The 19060-nt window shown below is 41.6% G+C and overlaps 1 protein-coding gene across 1 annotated transcript in view; it reads left to right on the top strand.

The window, feature by feature from the left end:
- LOC134285492 (venom protease-like) overlaps positions 1 to 18485 on the top strand; it is an 84413-nt gene extending 65928 nt beyond the window's left edge. Inside the window, exon 4 of the mRNA XM_062846314.1 lies at positions 17636 to 18485. Within this exon, the coding sequence (XP_062702298.1) occupies positions 17636 to 18024 (389 nt within the window). The 3' untranslated portion in view covers positions 18025 to 18485. The remainder of the gene's footprint in view (positions 1 to 17635) is intronic.
- Positions 18486 to 19060: the final 575 nt, after the last annotated feature.

Below are 19060 nucleotides of genomic sequence, written 5' to 3'. Positions count from 1 at the left end.
CAGCCACGTGCCTCAACACCAGTTTGCTAAAACACAACAGGTGTCAGATGAAATTTTCAAAGCTTCAAAATCGAGATTCCCTGAAAACGAAGGGAGAGCGTTTGTATTTCCTCATATGCCCCTACTTGGGTGTATTTACAGCTTTTCAATCTATTTTGATTTATTGTTGCGTGATCGCAACATTATTTTTGCGCTTCTTTGACGTTGATGTTGTCTTTCCAGTGTCCATACAAATACTTTCTATTTTTTTTTTTTTATAAAGAAGGAGTAAATTTACTGAGGGAACGTGCATAAGTAGCAAACAATATTTGCTATATACAACACTAGATAGGATTTTCGAATTTAATGCAATTTTATCGATTAGAAAGCACATGCGTTTGTGCCATGGTTTTATTTGACGTAGGTAGCATAGGCATCAACAACGTTCACATTTGTTTCGCAATCTTCTTGGAAACACACACTTAATAAGAAAATAACTAGAAAACGAGTCAGAAAGTAAAATCATTGGAAATTTCCGCGGCCTCATCTGTCAGGCTCAATGACTGCTGACGATTAACGCAAAAAAGTGTGTCATCATGAAAACTTTATTGTAGCCTCACACATAATTTCAACATTTTGTGCTACTACTGCGAGGATTCGTTGATTCGGTCGCAGCTTCATCCCGATTAGCAAATCGTATTTGTTCTTTGGGACTGCTGACAACTGATTAGAATGCTCTATACACACGTTTTGTGTATAGCGGTGCGATAACTGCACATTTGTTGAACTTACCGGACTTGCAGTTAAAAAGCATTGCAGATTGCAGCGGCCGAACTGTGCTGCATCAATCAAGTCACTAACAATTGAACGTGCACTACATTTCCGAGAAAAAAAAAAGATCCGGCTTGTGGTCGTGTTAGGTTTAGGTTAGAGTACTTCGATATTCTAGGTTAGGTTTGCAGGCCGGTGCGCCTGAACGGCTTCCACACCAAGAAAAGTCGTGTTTCTAATCGGTTTTCATCGCCGATCTTATCATATTATGCTCATATTACACATTTCTACCACCCTATCGCACTAATTTGGTCATAACACCATATTTGATGGTACAAATCTGGTACAAATAATCAATACCTTTCCAATGTGTTGAAACTACAAACGAATTTGACTCTGGCTTCGAAAACAAAAAGAAAAAACGTGGCGGCTGCAACACTCACCAGCTGCTGAGCCGAGGTTTTGAGAGCGAATTTGTTACGCCATTTCAACTCATCAGTTCGTTTTGAATAATTTTCCCATATTTGATATGTGCATTCTTTCACAGCTGCTTTTCAAGAATGGCATAAAGATTTCAGTCAAATGAGAACAGAACCATCAAATGATTATTTTAGAATCATCAAAGAATAATACGTAAACGAATCTTCTTTCGCGGAACCATTTTACACGATACTCTATCGGTTCGATTAATGAGCGATCGTTCGACATGTTTTTTTTGAAAGCCTACTCCGATCCGCGGTTCTTGGAACCTGCTTCGGGCCCGGTCTTACGAAATCCGTTTTTGGCGCAGTCAATTCAGCTCGCTTAATGCGCGATTCTTGAAATCCGCATCGAGCGTGGTCCTCCGGAACCTCTTTTTCAGCGCGGTCTTACGAGACCCGCTTCCAGCGCAGTCTTCTCGACTCGCTTAATGCGCGATTTTTTAAATCCGCTATGAGCGCGGCCATCCGGGACCCGCTTTGAGCGCGGTCCTACGAGGCCCGCTTCCAGCGCAGTCTTATCGACTCGCTTGATGTGTGGCTCTTAAACCCCGATTTCAGCGCGGTTCTATTGAACCCGCTTCTTGCGCAGCCCTTTTGACTCGCTTAATGCACGGCTCTGAGAACCCGCTTTCTGCGCAATCTGTTTGATTCGCAAATAAAGTCTTCTGTGGTGACTCAAAATTAAGGATGAAAAATGTACGTTTTCCTTGGTGCAGATTTTTGCCACTTCCACTTTTGACACTTTTTTGTGCCGGATGATTCCTTTTCCCCACAAGAATACGGTTCGAACGTTGCAGTAAAAAAAACACCTGCAACTCCAGCCTGGAAGGATCGCCATTGTGCATTTCCGCGTATAATACTGGAAAAGGAATCATCCAGCCGCAACCGATGACACCACTCCGACATCACACGTCTTGCTTCGCCGAGAGTAAAACACTAAAGAGGTTAACATAAAGATGGAGACTTGCGACGCTGGCACACTGTAGGGACGCCACTTGGCGCGAACATACCGACGGCGACGTTAGAGCTAGTTCAGCTTCGACCACACTTAGTATTGGGAGCTCTCTTGATCCCACACAGGCACCAGACCAGTAATGACACAGAGAGCGTCGTGTGACACGGTACGGTACCCGCTTGCAACCCTCAGACACATAAGCCTGTAAGTACTTTCCAGCTTCCGTCGGTAGCATTCAGTACTTAGCGCGGTACCCCACGCCGGGCCGCCATACCTAAGTATGGACGTAGCAACACTAGCCAGAAGCTTGCGCTGAGCTATTGGACATCATCCGGGACAGTGCCGCAATAGCTGTGGAGGCTCTTTTACAGGCATAATCGACGTGGCTACCGAAGGTAAGCTTATCGTCGATCATCACGCCCAAGTGCTTGACAGAGCGCTTTGACAGGATAGTGCACTCTCCTACACTGATCTCTGTCTGCTGCTCCGACTGCATGTTGTTAACAACCGTCACCTTTGTCTTGTGGAGAGCCAGCTCCAGTTTCCTGGACCGCATCCACGCCTCCACAACCTTGATCGAGTGGTTGGTAGTCAACTTTACCTCCTCGATCGTTTCACCGTAGACTTCGAGCGTAATATCGTCGGCAAATCCGACAATCACCACTCCCACTGGGTACTCTAACCTCAACACCTCGTCGTACATGACATTCCCCATAGCTCTGCGCGGTCGATACTGTCGTATGCCGCTTTGAAGTCGATGAACAGGTGTTGCGTTGGGACCTGGTATTCACGGCATTTCTGGAGGATTTGCCGTACGATAAAGATCTGATCCGTTGTCGACCGGCCGTCGATGATGCCGGCTTGATAACTTCCCACGAACTTATTCGTTTTAGGTGACAGACGACGGAAGATGATCTGGGATAGCATTTTGTAAGCAGCATTCAAAATAGTGATCGCCCTGAAGTTCTCACATTCCAAATTGTTGCCTTTCTTGTGAATGGGGCAGATTACTACTTCCTGTTCGGTTTCCCAGATCCTGACTATCAGCCGATGCAGACAGGTGGCCAACTTTTCTGGGCCCATCTTGATGAGTTTAGCTGCGATACCATCCTTACCATCTGCTTTGTTGGTGATGAGCTGGTGAATGATATCCTTAACTTCCCTCAGCGTGGGTGTTGGTTTATTTCCGTCCTCCGCTGCACTGGCGTCGTCGTTTCCTCCGTTGCCGTGGGCTCCCGTGCCTACGTTCTCCACGCCGTTCAGATACTGATCGAAGTGCTGCTTCCACCTTTCGATCACCTCATGTCCGTCCGTCAAGAGGCCTCCGTCTTTATCCCTGCATATTTTGGCTCGCGGCACGAAGCCGTTGTGGGATGCGTTGAGCTTCTGGTAGAACTTCCGTGTTTCTTGGGAACGGCACTGCAGTTCCATTTCTTCAAGCTGCGCTGCTTCCAGATGGCGCTTTTTCTCCCGAAAGAGGCGGGTCTGCAGTTTCCGCTTCTGTTTGGAACGTTCCACGTTCTGTCGGGTCCCTTGCTGCAGCATTACCGCCCTCACTGCGTTCGTCTCCTCCAAAACCGTTCTGCACTCTTCGTCGAACCATTCGTTCCGTCGATTCCATTCCACGTACCCGATGGTGCTCTCGGCTGCGTCGTTGATGGCTGCTTTCTCTGTACTCCAGCAGTCCTCTAGAGGGGCTTCATCGAGCTCGCCTTCGTCTGGCAACGTGTATGCTGAGGCGACATTCGGTTGTTTCAGTCGCTCTAGGTTGTACCGTGGCGGTTGCCGGTACCGTACATTGTTGATGACGGAGAGTTTTGGGCGCAGTTCGACCATCACCAGATAGTGGTCGGAGTCGATTTGAGATTCCATCTGCTGTGGTGATCTCCAGGTGTAATCTGGTGTAACGATAAGGGAGGCTGTGTTGGAAAAAGGTGCTACGTATGGCAATAGTTTTGGAGGCGGCGAAATCAATGAGTCTTAGGCCGTTTTCGTTCGTCTGCTGGTGGGCGCTGAACTTACCAATCGTCGGTCTGAATTCCTCCTCCTGGCCTACCTGAGCGTTCAAATCACCTATGATGATCTTGACGTCGTGGCTTGGGCAGCGATCGTACTCGCGCGTAAAATGCGTCCTTGTCATCATCAGTACTTCCGGAGTGCGGGCTGTGCACGTTTATTATGCTGAAGTTGAAGAATCGGCCCTTGATCCTCAACCTGCACATTCTTTCGTCGATCGGTCACCAACCGATCACGCGCCTCTGCATATCACCCATCGACTAACCGTTTTGAAGCTGAATCGAAAACATAGTTTCTGGAAAACTATAAAATTATACAAAAACAAAATAATTATGGTTTTTTATGCCGAATATTATTATTCGAAGTGTATAGTAGCAACAATTCAATTCTTTTATTTTTCGAATTTTTGATCTACCTCATGCCACTCTGCGGCAATTGGATCACGTGCGATGGAGAGCACATGTGTGATTTCAATAGGGAGTTCGCTCACGTCACTACTTGTTCCCCTATTGTATGAAGTGCCTAAATACTTTGCGGGTTGGCGGTATTTTGAGTGTTTCCTTCTTCCATTGTGCGCTCTGCCGCTGGAGTGCCGTGCCGGGTGTGTGTAATGCGAATGCGTTTGATTGCCCATAAAGCGTGTAATGGAATCAACAAATTAACCATTCGGGAGGTGCGGTGCCACTTGTATTGCAAAAGCACCACATCATCGGCGGCGCTTCGAAATGGCTTGTTAACGGTGAAAGGTGAACCACAGAAGTTCAATTAGGGGCATCGAAATAAAAACGAAAGTGTCGGCTGTGAGCGGGATGGATGAAGGAAAAAACTGTTTTTAAAGCAGCATTTGTTAACGTAATGAGAAATGGGTTTTGTAAGCGATACAATTCGGGTGAACATCAGTAGTTTGGAATACGAAACAATTAACGCAAAACAAGCCTAAATGCAATGGAGCTATTTTTTAGCTTAGCTTGTGCCTAAAATAAAATAACTGACGTAAACTTACTTACTTGATTCTTGATGGACTACAACTCGAAGTGGTTAGTAATACACCGAATACAGCATTCGCCTTCACTGGTCTCGGTCCTGCGCCAATTACCCGCAGCTGTCCTGAATGTTTAGAGTCTGTATGTCCTTATGTCCTTATATTTACCGCAAAATGTCAATGTGTGCGCGACCTACTACGAAGCCGACGACCACTGTCTGGTTTTCTGTAGAATATGGTTGAAAACTCCAGAGGATCTCCGATTAACTTAACTCAATGTTAACGAATTTTCTGCCCCAAAACGGCGCATAATATAGCTGTTCTAAATCTTTGTGAGCCATTAAGGTCAATGGAATTGCTGCAAGACTATTGCATATTTGCACGAGCTTGAAGGAAATACATAAGGAAAACTATTAATTTCGATGCAAATGTATAAAAAAGAAAACGATATTACATATAAGCACACGGTTTTAACCCGTAATCACCCCACGGCGACAGTAAACCGATGATGATGAACCTGGGCTTTTTAGGGGAATATCTGTAAGTAAAAAGAAAATCGTGTTAAGTACTGCTCCTATGAATTCCACTAAGAATTTGCATCCTTTGACAGATACGTATTTTGACCTCAACTGTAAGGTCATCTTCAGTGTCTTGTACTTGATTCGACTTTTTACTGGCGGTAAACCGTCCCATACAAAAACCATATGCTTTTGAAGAAAAGACATTATCATCATCCGATTTTAAATAACAAACATAGACTTTCATATAGAAATACAGTTCATTTTACTTCATTAGAATCAATTCATTTGGTTTAGACTCAATGAAGATCGGTTGGTTATGATTCATTGCCATTAGACCACTTTTTTCTTCTCATAGGCAAACTAGGCAAAAACGATGAAAAAAATGAAATGGCAACTCTGGAGATCCTGAACAGATTCAGAATCCAATCCAAGGATCAGGTACATTTATCCTGCCTTTGGATGAGAGTTGATGGTTATAAACCTCCACTTGAGGTTTGGGTTCAGGTGACAAATATTTTTCATCACACCCTTATAAACCAGGCGGCCTGGTACATAATGTGGAACTAACTGTTTCAATCATATACGCTTTAGAGGGGGCGATGGGGCGTCGTCTTTAACAAGATGTTTCCGATCGAAGGTGCACCATAATTTTTCCAGAGCATTTTTCTCACAAGAAAGGCTGGCGACATCAGCGACTTCGATGCAGAGCTCGCCTTGAGCAAACCAAAAATAATTCAATTTCGGTTGATGATCCTCAGTGGCACATCGTCTTGCAGAACTGACAAGCTGTTGAGCAGATTTTTTCACGAAATCATCATCACTCTTAGAATTTTCCGTGGTGATGTTGATAATTAGCATCTCATTTCTGGATCTTTTGTCCAGATTAGGCTTAGGCGTTGTTGTCACACGTTTGCGGTTTTCCAATACCAAGGCAGAATTATTTTAAACTGATATTTGCATCACGTCATAAACGCCACGGTGGTGTCTAAACTCGTGGCGTTTTCATCATCATTTGATGAGTAAAATCTCATCCAGATCCTGAAGTGCATTTCTAAAAAAAAAAACGAAAGCTTTAGTTCTGAAAACTACAATTACTAAGACACTTAAAAATGATTTTTACACAGGTATCGAAGTGAATGATCGCAATACACTTAAATCTGAAAATCAACGAAATCCTCTGACAAACTCGGATGGACGAAATCTTCACTGACGAAACACTTCTTTTAGTTCCGACTAGACAACGCGGAAAGAACAATACATACTTAGTGATACCTACATTGGTGTCGACATAATTTGTTGAACTATTTGATACGTTATACATAGATCTACCGAACACAAAGATACATCTATCAAGCATATCATGTATTCGAATACGTGTCATTGTGTTGAGAGATGAACAATCATCATCATCATCAAATCATCAATCATCAAACCCATATCCAATCCCCCGTGTAAAACCGACATCTTGTAGTTGAAAATGTTATCACTACTATGGCACAAATAGCAGACATTGTCAATGACAAGCCCAGAATTCATTGTTCAGGATTAAAAAAACTACTGACGTGAAAGTTTGCACGCGGGGGTTTTACCGCGCGGGGATGGTTCTTAGCATGGTTTGAGAACCACAACCCCCCCCTTAAAGAACTACGAGAGCTCTCTGTTAGTTGTCCGCAACAGCCAACCAGATTGAATAACGAGTCTCCGAAATGGAAATTCAGCTGAAAAGCTACCACGAAATGTTGACGTCAATGCAACGCTCACATGCGCCGTAGAGAGTGACCTTAGTCGAACATTGGATAGCCTTGTGACAGATGCAGACGCCGTTGATCATTCGTGAGAAACCGTAACTATTCATGGCACATCTTTACTATATGTATGCCAAAATTACCATATGTAAAATAACATTTAAAACAGCATTCGACAAAACACCTTTATTCTAATTTTTAGATTTTAAAGTATTTATTAGGTACTCAAAATAAATCAATAGAACCGATTTAACATCAATTTATTCGTGTTCCAATAATATTATCAGATCACATCTTTACAATCGAGTTATTAAAATTTTGAAAGAGGGAAAACCCCTTTGAGTGATTTCCTTACTCCTTTACAATCGAACTCAGAACAACATTCAAAGTTGTCCAAAGGTTGGGTGAGCCCAACTTTTGGATCAAAATTTCCACCTTCGCTATATCCACACTTTCCAATGATTTTGGTACAGTTATAATGTTTGAAGCTATGCAAAGCCTCACCGTCACCATCAATCGCTTTGAGAACTTCAGAACTATTTTTTTTTTGAAGTGACGGCTACAAATATCGTTTAAGTGATATATTGTGCGTTGCATGAAAATCACAATTACACTGTCCGACAAAAAAAAACTTTTGCCGTGATCAGAGACCCCATTAGTAGGGCATAAAAGCGCATGGAAAATGTAGAAAAATGACATTTTCATATCTGTTGGAGCACCCCTAGAAACTTATTGAGATGAGTTTGAATTTTATTCATTTTTGAAGGTTCAACAAGAGCTTTAGAAATCATCATAAACACATTTGAAATACAATATCTTTGAAATGCAGTTTTGTGCACCGCTAAAATTTTCACGGATCTGAGAAGCAACTTTGATAAATAACTAGTCAAAATTTCTACCTATTACGACATTCCGTTTCATTGATACATATTAATATTAGGCTTAATTCTGACTTATATAGTGAAAATCTTTTAGGTTTTTTTTTTAATCTAATCCCATAAAGCACGCCCATATTCATATCCACTTAAAAAACTTCTATGCGCTAATGCCGTGCAGCGTCAGTTTTTCGGATACTTCGAACGCCTCGGAATATTGGATGGATTTCCGCTCCAGTAGGAGAAAACGTTTCTTTACAAGTTCTTCACTAGGTCACTAGATGTGAAGTACGTTTTCTAGTGTTAATGTATTTTTCAGCCTCTGACTGAAGAAGATAAAAATTGTATTTCAAACTTCTGGTTTACCTAAGTATGATTCTGGAAAGCTATACGAGAAATTTTAGGATATGATTACAAAGGATTCACAGGAAGAAAGTTAGAATAATTCATTGAAGTCAGCATGAGTGTTTTAAGGAAAATTGTTTCCAAATAAATTAAATGTTCTAATTGCAGTTTTCAAAAACTTTTTTGTCGCTTATGAAAATGAACAAAGTTTATTGTAACATTTGACATCAAATGTTACTTTCATAATCATGTTTAAATACCCATAAACTGCGATTTTGAATGCGATGGATTAGGATCACGATTCAGGCAAAATACACTTCGTCCACTTAATTCAAGGAAGTATTTTGTTTTGATCGAATTTCGAGTCGTGCCCAAATTTAAATATCCATATATCGCATATGGATGAGAATGCTTTTCAATGATTTGGTGTGTACCGAGGTAACCGTTCCAGATTGCTTGGCCTGGTGGATATCAAGCAGTTCCATGTTCTTAAAAATTTTAATACGATGCGGAAAATATATTCAAATTCCAACGACCTCTGCATTGAAACAAATTTGAACTATTTGGACTAAATAAATTATATCAACTCGCCTTAGTGCTTCTGGATAGATAGTATTTAACATCATATTAACAAATATGGTCTAGGACCATTAAGCAGGAGCACCTATTTTGGGCACTTGCTGCTATAACTCAGTCAATTCCAAACCGATTGACTTGAATTGTTGCACATAGCTAGATACTATGCGTATCTGATCATGTCTCAAAAATCAAGTCATTCGGTTCTAAATTGACTGAGTCATAGTCATAGTGCCCAAAATAGGTGATCCTGCCCAAATGGTTCCAGACCCTATGCCGCTGGAACTTATAAAGCAATTTTACAATCGTGGAGGACATTATTGAGCTTGAAATTAAGATTGGAAATATTTTACTACAGGACAAATTCAATTTATTTCATTAAAGTTTCTTCAATGGCTATGCCCCAACATACACATTCTGTATTGTGAAACTAACTAAAATGTGATGAAAACAAAGATTACTAATGGTAAATGGAGAATGATCTCATTTTTGGCTTGCATTTTTTTAGGGTTGTATTGTTTTGAACAGTCGTGAACTTAAACCATGTTTTCTGCGCAATCCCAGCTTCAATTCATTGTATTGAAATAGGTTTGTTTAATTCGATAAAGTTATCAATTTTACCACCTTGGTATGGCAAGGAGGTTCTTCAAAACATTAAGTGAATATAGACGACCCACGAAATCACCGGAAACGTTTTTTTTTTGTACTGATAGCAAAATATTAATGTATTAGATTTTATTTTTTTTTACACAGGCTTACCACGTCGGTAATTTGAAAGATCGACCGGATTTTCTTCTCGAAAATATGAATTCAATTATTTAGATCATAAGTGTAGCATTTCTAAGTCTCATCAAAGTAAAATATTTATTTTGTTATGATTAGATAAGGATAGGGGCTTGCTTTTTGTGATTGAATTAAGAGAAAACTTCAAGGATATGTATTATATAAGTCATATTTGATTCTTCCCGGAAATGTATCAATGAAATGGAATGTCGTAATAGGCTGAAATTTTGACTTGTTATTTATTAAAGTTACTTCTCAGATCTGTGAAAATTTCAGCGGTGCACAAAATTGCATTTCAAAGATATTGTATTTCAAAAGTGTTTATAATGGTTTCTAAAGCTCGTGTTAAATCTTCAAAAATGAATAAAATTCAAACTCATCTCAAAAAGTTTCTAGGGGTGCTCCAACAGATTTGAAAATGTAATTTTTCTACATTTTCCATGCGCTTTTATGCCCTACTAATGGGGTCTCTGATCACGGCAAAAGTTTTTTTTTGTCGGACAGTGTTATGGCGACTACTTTCCAAGGCTGGTCGAAATTCAATCGCGGTGCAAAAAGCACGTGCAGTTGCAGTAGTCATCACATCACCCGGCCATGTGGCGATCCTTTTCCCAGAATTATCAAAGAGCCCTGTGATGGAAAATTTGAAAACAGGCCTGTTTCCTTAGGCGACAGTCTCGCGTGCATTTTTGATTGCGGGCAAAAGTAGTCGCCAAAGTAGATTTTATTTTGATTCGTATAATATTTGTCATAATAGATTCTTGCACCGTCCATCGCCCGAACAGAATTAAATGTCTCGACACTGCCAAAACTAAGTGCAAACGTTCACTAGCATTCGAAAAAAATCTTCCGTGTGAATGAATCAAGAAGCCCACCTTAAACTAGAAAACAAAGAGTTGATACTCGCGGACGACGACGGAACTCACCTCGGAAAATTAACTTTTTCCCAACAAATCCATGCTCTCTATTCCGCAGCATGTCTCAACTATCGAAACGCATCTTCATCCAAAAATATTAAATTAGGAAGATCCCACTGGAACGACAGCTCCTCGCAATATTTTGAGATATCAGCATTATGGATATGCATTGCTCGGCGTTAAGGCTTCTTTCAGCTTAAACCTTCTGCATGAAGAATTCTGAATACCGTAACTCGGGGTCAAATTGATCACTTTGAAACAACTTTTGCGGATAACATCAGGGACAATTTAAATTTTGCCAAAAGAATTTCTGTAAAACCAGTACCGTGGATCTCCATGGAACCATGTGACAGAATTATGTTCAACAAATTTAAACTTTAATTTAAATAACTCTTAAAATGATCAGTACACAATTAAGCATCGGTTGGAAAGGAAAATATCCTTCTCCGCTTAATTTTGCTCTCCTAAAACCGAATAACGCATTTAAAAGATTGAAACTAGTGGATTTTATTCATTAAATGCGAAATTAAATTTTGAAATTGGAGGGGAATTGGAAATACGATATAGTACCCGAATGATCATTGATCAGTTTCACCCCGCTGATCAATTTCACCCCGGTTTACGGTACTGAAGATCGACTGATAGGTGTCCCAAAATTATGGAAAAAACCCAGATTTATCCACCTAGTGGTGATAGTGCCTTTCTCGTTAAATATGTACTCATGATCTTTCCGTCGACGCAATCAATCTTGCCTTAGAGTCAGTGATCAGCCCCAAATCTCTGTGCTTTGGTATTGGACGAGAAGGGGGAAATGCTCATAACAGCGATCTGGGACTGTACCACCTACGAATTTCTGAATCATGAGAATACTTTATTTAGAAAATCAAGAATTTTATCAAGGTCATCATCGAATTGGGGCACTTATTCCGACGTTGTATTCAACGTATGGGCAGAGCTGAAAGTATCAGTCCTTTCAGTTGCCTGCTTGACCACCTTCACTGGAGGCTGATTCATACCAGGATGACAATTACTAGCCAGGATTAAACTTTTTCCACAGAACACTTTGACAATGTTTTATCTGCTATATTTTATTATCATTGGTTGCAAAATTCATGTAGAATTTGTAATGTAGTAATTTGAATTGCCAATGCTATATCACATTCAAATATCAATCACATTACAGAGCTCGCCCTCCAGCCGCATCAAAATTTTGCGTAGTAATTTTAGTCGCAAATAAAGATTGAAGAGAATGTTCCGGGATGATGCGCTTGAATTTTAATTTTTCCATACAACGTTGATCCATCCTACTGTAAATTTACGTCTCAGGAATCTAAAATGGTGTGATTTGATGAGATCGCTTTAGTTTTTTTTTAGATTTTTGACTCTCTTACACATATCTATCGCTCGCATTCATTCAGTTCACTTCCGTAATTTCGCTAAAGCACCCAACGCTGCTTCTGCAACACCACCGATAGCCTCTTATGTAATCTGAGTATATTTTGTATTGCTTACGAGACCCTCGGAAATGATTCCGTAACACTACCGGTATATTCAAATGTGATCTGAGTTTATGAAAACTGTTAATCAGGTTACCCGGAACTAAAAACACTGCCTAAATAATTTCTTATCATCCATGCATCAGGTTACTGACAAAAAAGCGTTTTGATGTACCGCAAGCATGGGTTTGATTCACTTTTATGTATGTCCACTTCCAGTGGGACACCCTTAACCGGTTCCGGAAAATTTACATGGTTCATTTTTACATTTGACCAATTCCGGCGAAACACCTGAAACCGGTTGTGGAATACTATCGGTGGTCTCTAACGTAATCTGAGCTGGTTTTCTTGAAAACCTTTCATCAGCTTATCGAAAAAAACACGGTTTGATGAAGCGCATGCATGGAGTTGGGTTCCCTTCTACATTTGATCACATCCAGAGGGACACCGGGAACCGATTCCGGGACACTACTAGTTTTCCCAAGCATGATCTGAGATATTTTTTCTTGGTAACCGTTCATCAGGATAACTAAAAGCCATTTGATGTGTCGCGAATATTTTTTTGGTTCTCTTTTACATTCGGCTACTTTCAGCGAGATACCTCAAATCGATTCCGGAACACTATCAGTAGTTTTTAATGTGGGCATAGCTTATTTTCTTGCTGATCGTACAAGTTATCGAAAAGGCCATGATTTGATGTGTCGCATGTATGAATTAGGTCACTTCCGGCGGGACACCAGGAACCGGTTCTGCAACACTACCGGTTCAGATATAGTCTGCGACTATTTTCCTATTTATCGTTCATCAGGTTATAGAAAAAGCTGCGATTTTATGTGTCGCATGCATGGGTTTGGTTCACTTTATATTTGGTCGCTTCCGGCGGGATACCCGGAACCGGTTCCGGAACACTACCGGATCAGATATGGTCTGAGACTATTTTCCTGTTAATCATTCATCAGGTTACATAAAAAGCGGTGATTTGATGTGTCGTATGCATGGGTTTGTTTCACTTTTACATTTGGCCACTTACAGTGGGACGCCCGGAACCAGTTCCGGTATGCTACCGGTTTAGATATGGTCCGAGACTATTTTCCTGTCTACCGTTCATCAGGTTATACTAAAAGCTGCAATTTGATGTATCGCATGCATGGGTTTGGTTCACTTTTATATTTGGCCACTTCCGGCGGGACACCCAGAACCGGTTCCGGAACACTACCGGTTCAGATATAATCTGCGACTATTTTCCTGCTTACCGTTCGTCAGATAATCGAAAATGCCGTGGTTAGATGAGTCGCATGCATGGGTTTGTTGCAATTTCATATCTGGCCCCTTCCTGGGGTACCGGTCCGGAACACCTAAATGGCCATAACTCCGGAACGGCTGGACCGATTCAAACCATTTTCAATAGGAAACAATGGGACAATATTCCGCGTTGATTGAAAACAAAAGCGTTGAAATCGGATGATATTTACTATCCAAAAGTGAGGTGACATTTTTGTACACATACACACATACACACGCACACACATACATACACACACACACGGGGCAAGTCGTGAGCGATTAAGGTGTGGAGCTTACTGGCTCTCGGTCGGTATTCGGGAGAACTTCCTACGTCGGGGAACTCTCTGTCGGAGTAGGATAGATCCACTGCCGGGGAGTATCCGAGTAGTGCGCGTGTAGTGCGCGTGAAGTCATTGTGCTCAATGGCACACGGGCGGTAACGGGAGAACGTCTTTCGTCGGGGACTTCTCTGTCGGAGTAATACAGATCCACCGCCGGGGACTGTCAGAGTAGAGCGATCGGGAAGAAGCACCGGAGCATGGTCGTCAGGGCGCCTGTGAACCGGAAGCCGTCTCCAACCGGAATCGCAGGACTGACCTTGGCATCTGCCCGGTAAGTCGGTTGCGGGAGAAGTTTCAGTGTCGGGAAACTCTTCGTCGGGTAGGATATATCCACCGTCGGGGACTATCCGAGTCGTGCGCGGAAACCTCGAGTGCTGATTGGCACTCGGGCGGCACCGGGAGGGCATCGTTCTTCGGGGCACATCAGTAGGAGCCGATGAACTCAGCGTAGCTTTAGAATAACAAATTTGTGGTACTAACATAGAGTTTGCCGCTCAATGGCGGTACGTTAAGCAATAACAAGCTAACAGGAGCCGAAAGGCTAAGAACGAATAGAATAACAAATTTCAAAAATAGCATGTATGTCGCTTAGTGGCGATACTGTAATATTAACAGCATACTAATGAAGCGGTGCGCATAGCATGAAGAAAACTAGGATAACGAATTGGTGATGGTGCACAAGGCACATAACGCCTCCCCTCCGAAGAAATACTGCATGGTGGTACCGGAGGGGAATTTAAGGTGGAGGTGAACTAGGACTTCAACTTATGTATGTTATTTTTATGCACTTGTATGCCCTGCATAAAAGAGGTTTCCGCGAGGTACCAGGAGATCTCAGGGGTGTTTCAAGGCGGTCCCAATGGGTTTCAGAGTGGATACCAGGAGATCTCAGATGTGTCTCAGGCGGTCCCAGCGAGATTCAGAGGCAATTGGCAATCTCAGAAGTGTTTCAGGGGGTTTTGGAGGCTTAACAGGTACGTTTTCGAGGATTTCCGAGGGTCTCACGTGCGTTACATGGGGTCCGAGTGACTCTTAGAGGGATTTGGAGGCGTTAGGCAGGCGTTTTGGGGGTTAAGATTTGTTACATTGCGTCCGAGGGGATTTTAGGGATATTTTGGAGGCATTTGAGGAAGTTTCAGAGCATTATCGGCGGGATTCAGAGGCGTTACGGAGGAGTTTTCAGTGGTTTCGGAGCGTCGCAGGTACGTTACATGGGGTCCGAGGGGGTTTTAGGGGGATTTTGTAGGCATTTCAGGAAGTTTCAGAGCATTTTCAGTGGGATTCGAAGGCGTTACGAAAGCATTACGGAGGAAATTTCGTGGGTTTCTGAGTGTCTGAGGTGCGTTAATCCCCTGAAACGCACCTGAAAACCTCTAGAAACGCCCCTAAAATGCTTTCAAACGCCCTCAAACACTCTAGGAACGCCCTTAAAATATTCCTGAAACCCCCTTAAATTCTCTGAAATTCAGTGAAACGCCCCTCAAACCCCTTGTAACGTCTTTCAAAGGCTCCTGAGATCCCCTGAATTGCCCTTAAAGCCCCTTGAAACGTTCCTGAACCTCCTAATTTCTATTGAAATGCCCCTGAATTCCCCGTAATCCCATTAAGGGGTTATATATGTTGAGGTAGAGCACAAAATCATTTTTTTATTCTTTTATCTTAAAGTATGGGGTCTTAAGAATGCTGTGTCAAATTTTCATAGAGATCCAAGCAGTCAGTACAAGCAAAGATATAGCGTTTTGCGTCTCGCTCCCTTATGGACGCGTAGCGCAAACTTTAAACTTTAAACGCGATTATCTCGGAAGTATGTTTTTCTAAAAACGTCGACGCGGTGATTACGATTGCGAAAACAGTTCTCAACCGATTTCTACCAATTTTTATTTTAGTGTTCGCTATTTATGTGTCGTGTCCTTGAACGATCAGAATATTTAAAAATGTTTTTAGTTTCCAAACGGGTACGATTTTTTCCGAAAAAAAAATATTTTTTTTCCTTGCTAAAATGTATGAGGAGAAATTCCTCAAAGAATTTCAGAAGGAATTCTTGGAGAAATTTACAAATACATGAAATCATTCTAGGAAATCCTCCAAGAATCTTCGTTTAATTAAGATTCTGGAAAAAAATTGATGAACCCGATAACCTCTAGTGGTGTTTAAAAGAATTTTTAGGGTAATCTTTAGAGGAATTCTTACTGATTGTATGGTTCTGCAAGAATGCTACTTCTGCGATGATCACAAAAAATAGTGATTAAGAAGTATAAAACTATTTCATGGAGGTGCTTGCCAAGAATAATTCTTAATTAGACGCAATATTGAAGCCACTTCCATGGGGGCGTGCCAGTATACGAGCGCTGAAATTGGGAAACCTTGAGTAACCAGCTTTGATTCAACTATGCCACATCAGTCCACCATATAGCAGTTTTAAGGAGTTTTACTTTCTGTGATCGGTTTTGTGGCTGTAAGAAAGGCCGCAGCGGTCACGACAGATAGTTCATTAGAGACTGCAAGGAATTACTTATGCTTTTATCGAGAGTTTGTCAGATCCAGAACTGCTTTCTTCATTTTCTGATGGATCGGTCAGCAAATGCAAATACATAGTTGGAATTCAACGGACCAATATCTATTTCGATTTCCTTATATTCATAGGTGTTCAAAAAGTCCAAGTTAATGATAATTGACACTATTCTTATATCTCATTCCAATTGGTACAAAGTATTTTTCTCAGCAGATCTATGAGCACTTCCACAGTTATTAACTGAGAGCATTCTCCGCCAATGACAATTTTGCATGAGTATATCGTGAGACACACTATGTCCAAGGATTTCCATATCGATAAGTTCTTGGATCGACCGAGATTCGAACCCGTCACCCTCAGCATGGTCTTTCTGAATACACGAACGTTCACCACTTTGGTCCATTTAGTCACCAACTATTCGTATTCGCATAAGCTTATTCTGAAAATAATTTCAAACATTCATGCAAAAATTATTATTTTTATTTCGCAATGAATTAACTACATCGGCTATTTTCCTACTCTCCGCATCGACCAATGTGGCGCTAGCTTCTATGCGCGAAAAATCGCTAAAAGTAAATCGCAAAAATATTGTATGGCGAATACCATCTAAAGGCAAATTCTTCAAAGCGGAACACATTATTCGAAAAAATATTTGGTAGTGGTTGTGCACAATGGTGACCACTATTAAGCCTACCAAATATTTTTTCGGGAAAAGCTTTGTATTTCAAGTAATTCAAGATTAGATGCATTTCGCCATATAAATTGATTTACTCCTGCTGATCAACTGTGGCTGCGCGCAAAGCGGGTAGTCCATTGAAACACATGATTATGAACACCCAGAAGCAGTGTCATTACTTTCACCTGACCATCAAACAAAAGTGACACACATTCTGGGGTATTCTCGTTTGAAATTCCGCACACGCATTCCACAACGGGCGCGTCCCGGCGACAGTGTTGATGACACATTATATTTCACTGTTATGTTATTCTCTTCTGGCCAACACCTTTGAAACGAAAACTAATTTGCTCTTCCTTTCTTTTTTTTTCCATTTCAGCGAAAACGTATGTCGGAACGAACGGACTGGCAACCGGTTGGGGTACCCTGAAGGAGGACGGCAAGCCCTCGTGCATTCTGCAGGAGGTTGAAGTGCCCGTCATTTCCAACGATGTGTGCAGCAGCGAGACCAACTACACCTCGTCGATGATCACCGACAACATGATGTGCGCCGGATATCTGGGAGTGGGCAAGAAGGATTCCTGCCAAGGGGACAGCGGTGGTCCACTGGTTGCCGAGCGGCCCGACAAGCGATACGAACTGATTGGAGTAGTGTCCTGGGGCAACGGTTGCGCCCGGCCGTACTATCCGGGAGTTTACACCAGGGTGACCCAGTATCTGGACTGGATCAAAGAAAATTCCAACGACGGATGCTTCTGTAATGAATGAGACCTGAGGTGACAAACCGGGTGTCACACTTGGGTTGTAGAGTGATTCTAGGGAAAAAATGTGTGCTATTTTTGTGGAATTTAAAAGCAATTGTGTTGAACGGTAACAGTAAAATGATGAGTCTGTTACTCGGTGTAAATTTTTGTAACTAGAACTAATGAAGTGCAGCGCACCTAGTTTCGGGCCGGGAAGACAAACGACCAGCTCTCTCAAACCGGGAACCGCTCTACGACCCTCTGTCGAGTTTAACCAGCGAAGCCAATGTGCGTATTTAGTATAGAATAACGATGTGGAACGAAACGAATAAAACGTAAGTTGCAACTTGAAACACGAAAAGACTTTACGAAGTGAATCGAAAGAGCGAAAAGCAGTGGAGTAACGTTAAGCTATATAAGTAACCGAATTAATTTATAGAACTACTGTGTATGAATAAAACAAAAGAACAACGAAATGAAAACAAGCGTCAACGTTTCTTTCAACTTTTGCTAGCGTTTGGCTCATTCCCGCATCATCTGAAGGCTGGAGCACCCCAATCCGAAAGCATAGCGTGGTAACGGTATCAGCAGACATAATTTAGACGGGAAATTGATTGACCCTAAAGAATTGCTCACTAAATGCATCGTGACGTGGGGATGAGAGATGATTTTCTTCTTGCAATGGGAAAATAATATGATTTGTCTGAGGTTTTGGATGTTTAGTCACATCGATTGGCACTTATTTTGCAGAAATCAGGTAAGATATTCTCTTGTATAAAATTTGCGCAGTAGGAACGATATATCGGATAGGATGAGGTTAGGGGTACCCAAATAACCAAAAGTGATTGATTTGTGCGTAAAGATTGAATAAGTGATTTGAATGATAAAAATCACTTGTTCAATCTTTACGCACAAATCAATCACTTTCATGAAAAAAGGAAGAAGAACAATCAAGAAAATAGAGACAGAATTCTGTTTCCACTGCACAGTGGGTCAGGACCCAGATTTACGAGGAGAGTTCATTCAGCACCTTCAAATGAGTGTCTTCGGGTTGGGGCAGA

Source organism: Aedes albopictus, chromosome 1, assembly GCF_035046485.1.
Source record: "Aedes albopictus strain Foshan chromosome 1, AalbF5, whole genome shotgun sequence".
NCBI lineage: Eukaryota > Metazoa > Arthropoda > Insecta > Diptera > Culicidae > Aedes > Aedes albopictus.
The sequence above is the reverse complement of the archived record's forward strand: the minus strand, read 5'-3'. Positions and strand labels throughout refer to the sequence as shown.